The 12,113-nt window shown below is 37.6% G+C and overlaps 3 protein-coding genes across 5 annotated transcripts; 1 reads left to right on the top strand and 2 right to left on the bottom strand.

The window, feature by feature from the left end:
• Positions 1–1,194: 1,194 nt before the first annotated feature.
• On the bottom strand, positions 1,195–5,518 carry LOC117654428 (U4/U6.U5 tri-snRNP-associated protein 1). Its single transcript, XM_034401053.1, has 16 exons — positions 5,202–5,518; positions 4,577–4,888; positions 4,300–4,496; positions 4,090–4,218; positions 3,883–3,999; positions 3,654–3,795; positions 3,376–3,545; positions 3,036–3,255; positions 2,830–2,957; positions 2,585–2,749; positions 2,418–2,502; positions 2,126–2,324; positions 1,913–2,053; positions 1,713–1,794; positions 1,512–1,627; positions 1,195–1,411 (listed from the first exon to the last, which is right to left on the bottom strand). Exons 1-16 carry the CDS (start codon positions 5,404–5,406, stop codon positions 1,378–1,380), a joined length of 2,442 nt encoding a protein of 813 aa, XP_034256944.1. The 5' UTR covers positions 5,407–5,518; the 3' UTR covers positions 1,195–1,377.
• A 223-nt stretch (positions 5,519–5,741) lies between these two features.
• Positions 5,742–10,165, bottom strand: LOC117654432 (ATP-dependent zinc metalloprotease YME1L). 3 transcript variants are annotated; one of them, XM_034401057.1, is made up of 17 exons: positions 9,989–10,165; positions 9,409–9,555; positions 9,028–9,319; positions 8,793–8,930; positions 8,586–8,696; positions 8,414–8,502; positions 8,236–8,326; positions 8,005–8,157; positions 7,763–7,895; positions 7,585–7,687; positions 7,352–7,495; positions 7,189–7,270; positions 6,953–7,107; positions 6,721–6,864; positions 6,499–6,633; positions 6,278–6,406; positions 5,742–6,189 (listed from the first exon to the last, which is right to left on the bottom strand). In XM_034401057.1, the coding sequence occupies exons 1-17, from the start codon at positions 10,013–10,015 to the stop codon at positions 6,166–6,168; spliced, it is 2,097 nt and encodes a 698-aa protein (XP_034256948.1). In that variant the 5' UTR covers positions 10,016–10,165; the 3' UTR covers positions 5,742–6,165. The 3 variants fall into 3 exon arrangements, with proteins under 3 accessions (XP_034256948.1, XP_034256951.1, XP_034256949.1); XM_034401060.1 differs by having other exon boundaries at positions 9,975–10,151; XM_034401058.1 differs by lacking the exon at positions 9,989–10,165 and adding an exon at positions 9,637–9,660.
• A 9-nt stretch (positions 10,166–10,174) lies between these two features.
• On the top strand, positions 10,175–12,053 carry LOC117654438 (RNA-binding protein 42). The gene is made up of 6 exons (XM_034401068.1): positions 10,175–10,406; positions 10,618–10,847; positions 10,923–11,055; positions 11,135–11,454; positions 11,553–11,747; positions 11,827–12,053. The coding sequence occupies exons 1-6, from the start codon at positions 10,354–10,356 to the stop codon at positions 11,949–11,951; spliced, it is 1,056 nt and encodes a 351-aa protein (XP_034256959.1). The 5' UTR covers positions 10,175–10,353; the 3' UTR covers positions 11,952–12,053.
• Positions 12,054–12,113: the final 60 nt, after the last annotated feature.

Here is a 12,113-nt window from a genome sequence, read left to right on the forward strand (position 1 = left end):
TCGCTCAAGAACTGATTAATGAAGCTCGTCAGGAAAAGAGGCTTTTATAGCCAACTTTTAACATCTAGTTCTTTTTATATTGCTTTCTTGAACTTCTACTTTACTGTTGAAAAATTTTAAGTCATGGCTTGAGTGGATGTGCAATGTTTTTCTTCTGTTTGACATTTAGGTTTTTCTATTTCTTTGAGGAATTAAAGTGGTCGTGTAGGCTGGTGCAGCTTAAAAATACTTAAATTTAACATTTTTGTAAGGTTATATGCAGGAAATTCTGAAATGATTTACCTGAACAAAAAAATTAATCCAAAATGTGTTTTTTGTAGGCTTGCTTACACTGTGATAATATTTCTCAATGGTATTCTGATGTGTTGAAAATGTTTGACAATACAATTTTTTCCTCATGATTTAGCTTTTTTGAGAGGTTTATTAGTTAAGTAGCTTTTGCAGAATGTGTCATCACTTTGTATTCAGTAACTTCCTATGGAGTAACCAGTAGGATGGATAAATTACCTAATGTTGTGGATTGTCACGTTCAGAAACAATTATGCACATATCAGTCAAACTGAGGAAGACATTTTATACTGTGCACAAATGCTCACTACAGATCCACTAGGGCCTCTTACTGACTACTGAAATTTTAAAATTTACAGGTGACTTCCAGATGTTGAATGGGGCATCGTCTTTTATTCCAAATGCTGTAGGGTTGTCCAGTAAAAATTTAAACACATTTCCATGCTTTTTTTACGGAGATGAGATTCCTTGAAATCTAGTTGCTAGTCTCATCTTAGATTGGATATCTTATTACCAGTTACAGTACGACTAAGCATTAATGACTATAATTACACTACAGTATCTGGTAACTGTTTCCAGATGTTATTTTAAGGGATTTGAACTGTCTCAATTCTTTGATACTTGGCAATTGTATTGCCACTTCTTTTCTGTTAAGACTGTATCTTGCATCCACTGAAGATGGAATAATAATCAATTTATATGTATGTGATCTTTGTTCAATTTGTGTGTATTGTGATTGCGGTTGTCAATGTTTTTTTAATAAATATTATTGTAGGAACTGAAATCTTTTTTCTCATTTACTCCCAAACATTTTTATACATGCTTAGCTTGAGTCTCTGAGTCTGAGGATAAAAAGGAGGAGGAATTTTAAGAGTTTGGAAAAAAAAAAAAACAAAAAAAAAACAATTTGAGTTTGCTGATATTTTATTTTTTTGTGGCTAGATTCTGATCAGTTCATTTAAAAACTGTGTTTCCACAATCAAGTTCAATGATGAAAAAAAATTATGATTTTCTTTAATTTTGATGATAATCCGTACCATTCCAGAATATATATAGTATCTACATAATTTTCTTCAGGCCTCAAAGCTTTTATTTGCTTAGTTTCGTTTTTGAGATGGTGGCTCTGAAACCAAAAAGATCATAAAGGTTAAGCAGGTGCATGACAGAAGCAAGATAAGAATTAAATTGAAATCCATTCATTTGAGTTGGTGTGTGCAACTTACGTTTGGTGCTTTCCTCCACTGAGAACAATAAATGCAGATTGAGTCTCTTTCTGCTTGGCTTGCAACATGTTTAGGGTTCCAAGAGGAGTGTCTGTAGAGCTCATTTGCTTCATAAGCTACGAGAAAAAGATCAAATTAGAATGCAGATGTTTTGAGTCAAAGTGACAAAAAACTTATGACAAATGACGGCATTTCACTTACAACATCTTGCTCCTTCTTTTTCATCCTCTTCTCAACCTTATTCTTTCCTGGTCCTTTGCCATGAAACTTGTGTGAGAGGTACCTGAATGAATCAGCAAGGACAATGTTGAATTTAAAAATTGTTGGCAATAACATACTCCAATTCTTTCTACCATGTTTTGTGTAAGACACAGAAAAAAACAAAAAGAAAATCTTAATACCTGAATGCCTCTTTGGCATTGAGCACATGACCTTCATCATCAATATAGTCAAGCTTGACATTTGGTTTGTATCCATCCTTGTCTTTGAATTCAGATGTTGGACCGGCATACCTTTCTCGTCTCCCAAACTTATCATCCTCACTGAAAAATAGTTAAGGAAATAATAAATAATTTTGCTAAGGAGTTAAAGTTTCTTTGAGCAATGAAACTTACGCATGTGTTTTGTCTTCAATTGAATAGTTTTGGGCCTGCAAATGAGCAAATCGGGAGGCTGAAGGCCTATTGGAAACCTCCTTTTCCAAATAGCCTTTGCTAACAGCTAACCTCAAGGCACCAGCCATTCCTCCACCCAAATCTGGCTCTGGGTCCAAGATGGGTGTCTCCATAGGTTCTATTTCTGCTGGAGGTTCATCTGATAAAAAAATTAAAAACAAAATTGTGCTTTAATTACAACTTTAAACTCCCACAAAATACCACTGTTCCATTTATTAAATGAAGTACATACCGCCTTCCACCTCATTCCACGCTCCTCGTTTTCCATCCTCTTCCTGTCTGCGCCGTTGCTCCTCAATCATTTCTCGCTCAAAATCCTGAGATGATAATGAAATTCCAAATTACACTGAATGCAACAATAGGCTTATGGTTTCCTTTGCTATAGCAAGAGATACTTACAAGGAGTTCCTCAGCATCTTCATCTCTGTTTCCCGCAAGACCATAAGTTGGAATATCACCTAGGGTACGACAGAACTCAGCTGTGGAATTGAGAACAATGGAACCACCAGGTTCTGTCTCTCCAAAGGCAGGCTGTAATTCCTCCTTGACAATAGACTGCGCCACCTAAAAGCAAATTTCTCTAACATTCAAACTTACATCATCTAAGTTTCATAAATACTAATATTAAGATATAATCTTTTTACCATCTCCACATTTGCAGCTTCTTCTACTGCTTCCCTCTGCATTAATCTCCGGGCCTTTTTCAGAGCAAGCTCCAACTGCAAATCCTCTTCTGGTTCCACTTTAATGGTAGCAATATCCGCAGGAAGAGCTACAAAATCACACAATTTGTACAATTACTTTCATATCTACTGAGAAAAGAAAGGAAATTTGAAATAAAAGTACATACGGGGCAAGTCATCAAGGTCTATTTCCATAGGTTCCTCTTTTATGTTCTCATCATCTACGGTACTTATTCGAGGAGGAGGGGGTGCCTTCAATTCATCGTCATCATCAACAACACGAGACCTTATCCGCCTTGACCCAAAATCTTTGGAAGGATCTTCCTGCTTTGTAATAGCAGCTAAGTCATCAGCCTTCAATATCCCCTTCTTACGGACTTTCTTAACCTGAAACAAACAAAATTGTGGGTTACTGCAACTTTCAAAGACAAAGAAAAAAAAAGGACAACATCAGAATTACAATACAATGCATTTTGCTTACAACAGTAAAACATATATTGTGCTCACCTTTTTTATTTTCTTGAATTTAGTACTGATTTCTTCCTCATTGTAGTACTCTGCTGCAAGCTTGGGTGCTGGCATTGCAAGAGTTTCTAGACGTTTTTTCATCAATTTATTTTTTACACTGAGAGCCTCTTCCCTTTTACGGGCCAGTGCAGCAGCAGAGTCATCCACACCTTGAAAGCCACAATGGAAATAAAAATCAACAATCTGTGGCACAAATAACACTAGCAAAACAAAAAAAAAAGAAAAAGGGGGGGGGGGGGGGCCAAGCACCAACATACCAATGGTGAAGCTCTTCTTCTTGACCCCATCAATTTCTTCATCATATTTTGATAAAACTTTAACTTGAGGGTCTTCATATGTATCCATTTCCTCATCATCATAGGCATTGTAACCAGGCTTTTGTTTCCTCCTGTCAATGTTCTGCAAAAATTTCAAAGAAAAATGATTTTGCATTCAAACAGAAATAAATGATTAAGAAGTACAAACTGGATTCATAAGGCAACTCACCTTCTTATGATGTTCATCATCCAACATGTTTACATTAACCAACACATCACCCTCTTCTTCCAACACACCCTGATCCTTCAAGGTTAAAATTACTTGCTTGCCATCACCAAAGCTCCCCTGAAATTACATTTTAAAAACATCAATGACTTATCGATTGGATGGAATGTTGCCAATTGCAACATGCCAGTTTATCATAGGAAAAATTACCAAATCATGTTCAACACGGAGCCCCCTCAGGTCTTTGGTACTGTACACATTTCGCCGCTCTGTTTTCATTTCTTCAGCGACAAGGTCTCCAACACCAAACTCTTCATCCATTTCTTGTAACAATTTAGCCTAGGGATAAAACCACAACCTTGAATAAAATCACGGATGCAAAGGTAAAAAGATAAGAAGTAAATAGGATTCAGTACTAACTCTTTTTTCTGCTTGTGCTTTTTCTTCAGCAATCTTACGGCTCTTGTCAATCCAAGAAGTTGCACTTTCCTCTTCATCGCTACTTGATTCACCTAGTTTCTTTATTCTGGCCAATTTTTGTTCCATGACACGTTTTGCTCTTCGCTCTGCCAGCTTCTCTTTGAGTTTGTCAGCCTTGACTTTCTTGGCCAGGTTATCTAAAACAAACACAATGCTAGTATACTACCTCTATGAAAATTCAGCAGGATTATAAATGGCTCATGGCATTAGTCAGTACCTGCAGGTTTGTGGACAAACTCTCCAAGATCATCATTGATAACTTCCAAACCAAACTCGGCTGCAGTCTTCTCAGTAGAGTTTTTATAGTCATTGTCAGCTCGCACTTCCACAGAGGTGGGTTTGTCATCAACTTGTAGAGGTTTCAAACCCAGTTTTGCACGTATTCTGTTTGTCTCCTCAATTGACAATGAGTCTCCTGCACCAGAGCTAGACTCGGGTGGTGCATTTGAAATAGCTGGAGGAGGAGGAGGGGGTGGGGTGGCTTGACGAGATATCTTTGGTGGTGGTGGAACCACAATGCAATCATCATCTGTAAAGATAAGACAGAAATATTCAAGTTAAACTTTACTTTCATTGTCAAAACAGATCCTAGCCACACAGACGCTGTTCTGCGAGTGACCTGTATCTGGGATGAAGAGAGGATATGAATGGGGACACTATGAGTGAGAAAAAAATTGGAAAGCCCTGAATTGATGCTCCAATTCAGATGACAAATAAAAAGTAACTTCAAGATAGCAGCTCTGTGTGTCAAGACATCGTTAGGTTAGGTCCACACAATTTCTAAGAACCATTACAGAGAAACAGACAAAGAGGCAGTTAACAGTACAGAAAATGACAATTACCGGAGCTAATGTAAGTCGGACTATCTTCTTTAGGGCGTTTTTCTGCTCTCTTGTCCTTGTGATGTCTCTTGTGGTGGCGGTGTTTTGCTCTTTCACGCTCCCTCTCCCTCTCCCGTTCCCTTTCCCGCTCCCTCTCTTTCTCGACAGATCTTGAACGACTTCTACTCCGGTGCTTGCGCTTTTCTTTTTTATGTTTATGGCCCATTTTGAAATATTAATCAAAATCTAACAAAACAGAACATAAATTTTACGCCGGACACTGTGGTTGCGTTGAGTTTACGTTCGACAGACAGAACCGTGCGAATAGTGTTTCGTCCTGTCTATAGCCCATTGGTGTTGACACCAACAAATGGTACTGCCAATAGTCATGGGCAAGTTGGGCCAGAGTGTCTCTGGGAGTCCCAGACTCCCAGACTCCACTCTACTCGCATGGGCGTGCTCTGGGTGTGCTCGGGGGAGAAGTCTCACCACAAAAACCAGTGTATTAATTGTGGTGCTCATGCAGCAGAGTAACTTAGGGTTCACAATATAATGAGGCCATCACGAGGTCACACTAATTTATTTTTATCCACCAGCAACAAGAATAAGACATAAATTTACCCACTAATATATTTTTCTAGGAGAAGAAAGAAAAATAAAACCACAATATCATTTCACAATTATAAAGTACAGTGAATGGGTCATTACAAACAAACGCAATTTACGGCAAAGGGATTTAATACTATTTACATATTTAAGGCAGCTTAGATCAAGCAATGTGCTTTAGAAATTCAAAATATTTGGTAGGATGCACATAAGGGGTGTGACAGTATCGTCAATTTTGGTATAGTGTTGAACTATAGAGAAGCAGTCTAAATAATGGGACCACTACGCGACGGTCCATGTTTATGTTGAAGGTATGTACATTTGACTTAAGTCTAAGTGAAATAGTAAATTTTCAATACATAAAGGTATGTACAGTCTACTATTCTGCCAGAGACTTCACATCCTGAAAAATAAATCAAAATTGTAGAAAGTCAACATAGTAATAATAATAAAAATTAAAGTGTAAGAGACCAGAACCTAGGTGAACTTACATCATTTTTGCCTAGGACTTGCATGACTTCTGTTGCTGAAAGAGTTTTATACTTAATCAAAGCACCTGCTAATTTATGTAGATCATCAGCATGAGTTGATAATAACTTCCTGGCACGCTCCTTAGATTCCTAAAATCAAAAAGAAAGAAAGGAAGAATAATTGCATCATTTCAACTTGCAAAATCAGAATTTTTCTCATTACTTTTCAACGATTAGGTTACCTTAAGAAGAATGTCTATATCTGAATCTACAACTGATTGCGCTGCCTCGCCAAGCTTTTCTTCTTCGTTTATGACACGGCTGTTGGTTTCCATGCCAAAAGATTTCACCATCATTTTGGCAAGTTTAGTAGCAACCTAGAATGAGGTTGATAAAATTATTAGCTACATTTCAGGGTAAGAAGGTCAAGTTCAAGTTCAATTTTATCAATCCGAACAAATTACATTTATATCTGAGGCGCATCCACTGGACACACCATCAGTTCCATAAAGTAGCTCTTCAGCAACTGTTCCTCCAAAACAGATGTCCATCTCTGCTTTGTATTCTGCCTTGGTTTTATGTCTGGCATTTCCTTCAAGGAAGGTTGTCTGCAGGAATGATATGATCAATTGCACTGATGTCATCAAAGCCCAATTCTGAAGGTGGTATTTGATTGATGGTTGTGGCGGTACTTACATGTCCTAGTGCAGGGCCCCGAGGTTCAATTGTTACCTTGTGCACTGCATTAGTGCCTGGAGTTAAGATTGCAACTAGTGTGTGACCTGCCTCATGGTAAGCAGTTATTCTCATATCTGATGCCATAATTTCACTAGAAGAGCCCCAGGCAACACCTAGAAAAACAAATAATGCTCAGCTTCTAATTAAAAGTTACAAAATAAGAGGATTTGATAAGTGTTTCAAAAGGCACTTACCCAATACTAATCTATCAAATGCTTCAAATATGTGATGCATCCCCACATACTCTGCATTTTCGACGGCGGCGTTAATTGCGGCCTAATGACAAATGGAAAAGAAAAAGTGATTGAGATATATACAAAAGTCAACTAAATAACAATCTTAAAACTTCATACTCACCCAGTTAATAAGATTTTCAAGCCTAGCACCATTCCAGTCACTTGTCAATCTAACAACTTGATCAATGTCAATGTTTCGGCAAGCAACTTTCTGCAAGTAATACTCAATAATATCGCGTCTTTCTGAACTTGAGGGGACAGGTACCTAGAATAAACAGAACAGTAGAATTACATTAGGGTGAGACTTTGCCATGCAGAAATAAACTTTGTCATGCAACAATAAAGGAGCTATACCTTGATGGTCATATCAAAACGGCCGGGCCTCATGAGAGCAGGGTCCAAATCATCATCTCTGTTGGTAGCAGCTAGGACCATCACTCCCGAGTTTACTTCAAAGCTAGAACAGAGGCAACCAAATTGTTGAAGCATATAGACATTAAATACGGAAAAAAATTATTTCACATAAACCTACCCATCCATTTCAGAGAGCAGCTGATTGATAGTTTGGTTAGCATATGGATGAAAATGGGAGTTTACTCTCTTCCTTCCAACTGTATCAATTTCATCAAAAAAGACAACACATGGGGCATTTTCTCTAGCAACACCTGTTACAAAACAGAAAAAGAAAACAAATGGTGAAAACTGAAAAAATATAAATACATTGAAAAATAAGTTTTTGGAGGTTTAATTTTAAATACATGTAGTTGGCCTTACGGAACAATTCACGAATTCGCTTAGAACCCATTCCAACAAAAGTCTCATCAAATTCAGACCCAGCAACGAAGAAAAACGGCACCCCTGCTTCTCCAGCAATAGCCCTAGCAAGCAGGGTCTTCCCAACACCAGGCTCTCCAACCATCAGAACACCTAAATAGAAACAATGGTAATGAGTGCATTGTAATTATTGAAAAACACCAACATATTATAAAGACTTTATTATTCTACCTTTGGGTGCCCTAGCTCCAAGTTGTGAAAAAGTCTTAGGATTTTTCAAACTATTCACCACTGTTTTCAGCTCGTTTTTGACTTGTTCGCACTAAGAAAACAATAAAAATACAAAGCCAAAATAAAATTAGATAGGTTTAAACATTGCAATACACTTAATTCAAATTGCCTGACATACCCCTCTGAAATCATCAAATGTCACGTTGACTTCTTCTGAGTTGAATGCATTAAACCTATTCCCATTGAATCTTGTAAAAAAGACATAAGCTGAGGCAAAATAAATAATTAGTGAGACATCAAAAAATAATACCAACAGACAGACTAAGATTGGGTTGAGAAAATATACTCACCTAAGAGAATTGTAGCTAATATACTACCACCAAACATCCAAGACACTCTTGTATACCATCTGGTGGAGATTTTCTTTTCAATTTGTTGATAAATTGAAATAAACTCAGCAACTAAACAGAAGGACATGGCAATACATGAATAAAACTATTTTTAGACTGAAGCAGAGTAGAAAAATTTACAATCTAAAGTAAGTCTACACAGCATACCACTTTTGGGATCAAACTTTTCCAAGTAATGTTCTCCAATTTCAGGGTTTGCCTTTCGCTTCTGATAGAATGCACCAAGCCATTTTTCTTTTTCTTTCTCCACCATTCGCTCTGTTTTGAACCCTCTCACCTGAAAGGCTGCAAAAATTATTTGGTTACAGAATATACATGACAAAAAAAATAAGTGTTCTTTAGTTTTTAGTTTTTTTTTTAAGGCAAAATTGCTGATACTTACTGTGGTTGTTTATATGGAGTAAACCATTTTTAGAGGACAGGATGCATACCAGGTTGGAGATCTTCGAAGACGGAAGGTGGTGTAGACCTTTGCTTGCACCAAATAATGGTGACACATCCCAAGTGGCATGCTTTGTTTTTTGAAAAATTGGCAACCTCAACTGAGTAGATTTCTTTGATTCACTTAAGTAAATACTTGTTTGAGCCCCCATCAATTTGTTACCTAACCGACACCATCTTAAATTTGGTTTGGTAATGTACAAAATCATCTCACTCTTTAAATTTTTCACAGCCTGGAAAATAAAATGATGTCATCAAACATACAACACAACATTATGAAAAAGACTGCAAGCAAATCACACTCAAATAAAGGTGTCCGCACCTCGTCAAAACTTTCATTACATGTTATAGTAACTGGCTTGAAAGAACTTTTCCTCCTATGGGAGACCTTTGAAGCTTTAAACCCATTTACTAGTTGTGCTGTTGATGTGGTTAAACAGTTAGATAGTTGTGAAAGCTGATACACTACCTGTACAACAAAGAAACAGGATAAAAATTACTGCAAAGAAAGTCAAGTCTCGACACCTTCGACAGAAGAAGTTTGCCATTCCTTTGACATGAGAGCACAATATTCTAAATTAAATAAATTTGCAGCTCAGATTCACGTAGGACACTTCGAATGTCACTTTAATGTAAATTTGGACAGCAGCCAATTTAATAAAAAGTCCTTTTGTGTATGTTACATCACCCAACATCTGCAGGATCATTCATTGCTAACAAACAACGAAAAAATATCAAGTCCCACTGACAACCAGGGATTGTGGTCTTGCACAAATATCGGGTTTCTACACAAAATGTTTCTGCACGAGGGCAAATTTCTTGAACACTTCCATATGCAATAACCCCAATATCTGGAAGTGACAAGGCTTTAAGGTTATAGTAACCCACCACCATATCATTACCGGATGATAAGGTTGCAACGACAGCATTGTCAATGATCGACTCTATTTCAGTAGTACGAACAAAACCTTTTGAGAACAAAGCAGTAATTTTAAATGTACAGAAAACAGTTTAAAATTGGGCAATAATCGTTAAAGTAAACTGAGTCGGCATTGTGGATAGGACTCTTAAAAATATGCGAAATACATATCCTGCCTGAGTTGCAATTTCGCATACTACGTTCCGTCTGTTTGGTTGATGGTTTACTTTAACCTAAAACTCTTTTCAGTTTGAAGATTGATTGTGTCTTCCCGCAACTTATTTGTTACTCCTAGCCAGTATCTAAATTAATTTGGGATCTATTTATTTGTGAAATTAAACCATCAATATGGCGGTTTATAACGACGAGAAACTGCGAGCCATGGAAGACGAAATGAACAGGTATTATATTAAGTTAAACTGTTCTGTCAGGATCCATTACTTCATGGTTTATGTTCTTTTTATTGAGTTTTTCCCTTGACCCATCGTGCCACTTTTTGTTTTTGTTTCCGTGAATCAATTTATGTCCATGTACTTGTCACGGTTTACTACTATTAATTCTGCTCTACGTTTCTTGTCTGTACATATTGCATCTTTTTAACTAATTGCTCAGATTCGAGGAAGAAATTGGGCTGCCCATCATGCCTCCACCACCCCCTCCACACCTTCCTGCTGTCATTGGTGCAAACACCTACCACACTGTTCAGAGACGGCTGGAGGAGCAGCAGTATGTACCAGGGGGGATGGGTGGCTACCCGACTGTACCAGGAATTCCACCACCTCCACCTCCACCTATGCTTGTTCCACATCAAGTTCGCCTGCGCGCACCCCCAATCCGCCATCGTAAGTGTCTAGAACTCAAAGAATAATTTTTGCAATAAATTTGACGCTTTTAGTAATGTATCTTGTTTATTTTAGCCATGCGGCCCATGGGAGCAGAGCAGCCCCAGCAAGGATATCAGCCTCCAACTCCTTACATCAACCACATGGGTCCTGGAATGATGCCTGTTCAGCCCATCCCATCAATGCAGCCTGTGCCCTCAGTAGTCAGGTATCAAGGGTGGTTCATTATACCCAAATAATACTCTATTTGATAGTGTTTTAAACTCGGTTTTCCACTACTTTTGCAGTGCTACACCAATGATGTATGCACCTCAAGTAAATGAACCGCAAATACCCATAAATATGATGGACCAACGAGCATACAGTGTGCCTGAAGTATCCAATTTGGCACCTGCTGCCATAGTTCAAGAGAGCATTATTCCCTCAACATCAGTGGATACAACCCGTATCAAACCAAAAATACCTAGGGAAATTCCAATATTACCTCCACCCCCAATTCCTATGATGGAGGAAGCAGCTCCTTCCAAGAAAAAGAAGAATAAGAAAATTGTCCGTCAAGCAGGTGGCCAGTCATGGGAAGATCCCTCCTTAATGGAATGGGAAGAAGGTATATAATTAATTTAAAAAAATAATTTAAAACTTAAACTTTTATTTTTACTAAAAGTAATTTTGTTTGCCTTGTCTTATTGTTATCTTTGTCGACAGATGACTTCCGATTATTTTGTGGAGATTTAGGCAACGACGTTACTGACGAGATTTTAATAAGGACTTTCAGCAAGTATCCATCGTTCCTTAAAGCTAAGGTGGTTCGTGACAAACGAACCAATAAAACAAAAGGTTTTGGATTTGTGAGTTTTAAAGATCCTCAAGACTTCACCAGAGCAATGAAAGAAATGAATGGTAAACTTGCCAAAATATGGACCCTCAATACTTCCACTTAAGTGTTACTGTTTTATCAACTTTATTACTTATTTTCCAGGGAGGTATGTAGGAAGTCGACCCATAAAGTTGAGGAAGAGCTCTTGGAGAAACAGATCCGCTGATGTTGTAAGGAAGAAGGAAAAGGAAAAGGCAGCACTTATTGGTCTTCTGACAGGAAAGTAAAATCTTATCTTATGTGAATGTGTATGAATGTTAAAGGCATCACACTGAGTAGTGTGTGCAGAGTCTGTGACTATGATAAATTTAAAAGCTTTGTTTTCAATATCCATCAATCTCAATTTATTACAATAAACTAATCAAATTGAACAACCATTGCTAAATGAA

The sequence above is a fragment of the Thrips palmi genome, unplaced genomic scaffold (genome assembly GCF_012932325.1).
Source record: "Thrips palmi isolate BJ-2018 unplaced genomic scaffold, TpBJ-2018v1 HiC_scaffold_10, whole genome shotgun sequence".
NCBI classification, from domain to species: domain Eukaryota; kingdom Metazoa; phylum Arthropoda; class Insecta; order Thysanoptera; family Thripidae; genus Thrips; species Thrips palmi.

Coding starts and splice junctions, on each gene's coding strand:
- LOC117654428 (XM_034401053.1), bottom strand. CDS start 5,406: ATGGGCCATAAACATAAAAAAGAAAAGCGCAAGCACCGGAGTAGAAGT. Junction 2,958..3,035: donor AGACCTTGATGACTTGCCCC/GTATGTACTTTT, acceptor GTGATTTTGTAG/CTCTTCCTGCGGATATTGCT. Junction 2,750..2,829: donor AAGCTGCAAATGTGGAGATG/GTAAAAAGATTA, acceptor ATTTGCTTTTAG/GTGGCGCAGTCTATTGTCAA.
- LOC117654432 (XM_034401057.1), bottom strand. CDS start 10,015: ATGCTGTCGTTGCAACCTTATCATCCG. Junction 7,108..7,188: donor ATTTGATAGATTAGTATTGG/GTAAGTGCCTTT, acceptor TTGTTTTTCTAG/GTGTTGCCTGGGGCTCTTCT. Junction 6,190..6,277: donor AAGTCCTAGGCAAAAATGAT/GTAAGTTCACCT, acceptor TTTATTTTTCAG/GATGTGAAGTCTCTGGCAGA.
- LOC117654438 (XM_034401068.1), top strand. CDS start 10,354: ATGGCGGTTTATAACGACGAGAAACTGCGAGCCATGGAAGACGAAATG. Junction 11,056..11,134: donor CCTGTGCCCTCAGTAGTCAG/GTATCAAGGGTG, acceptor CTACTTTTGCAG/TGCTACACCAATGATGTATG. Junction 11,455..11,552: donor CTTAATGGAATGGGAAGAAG/GTATATAATTAA, acceptor CTTTGTCGACAG/ATGACTTCCGATTATTTTGT.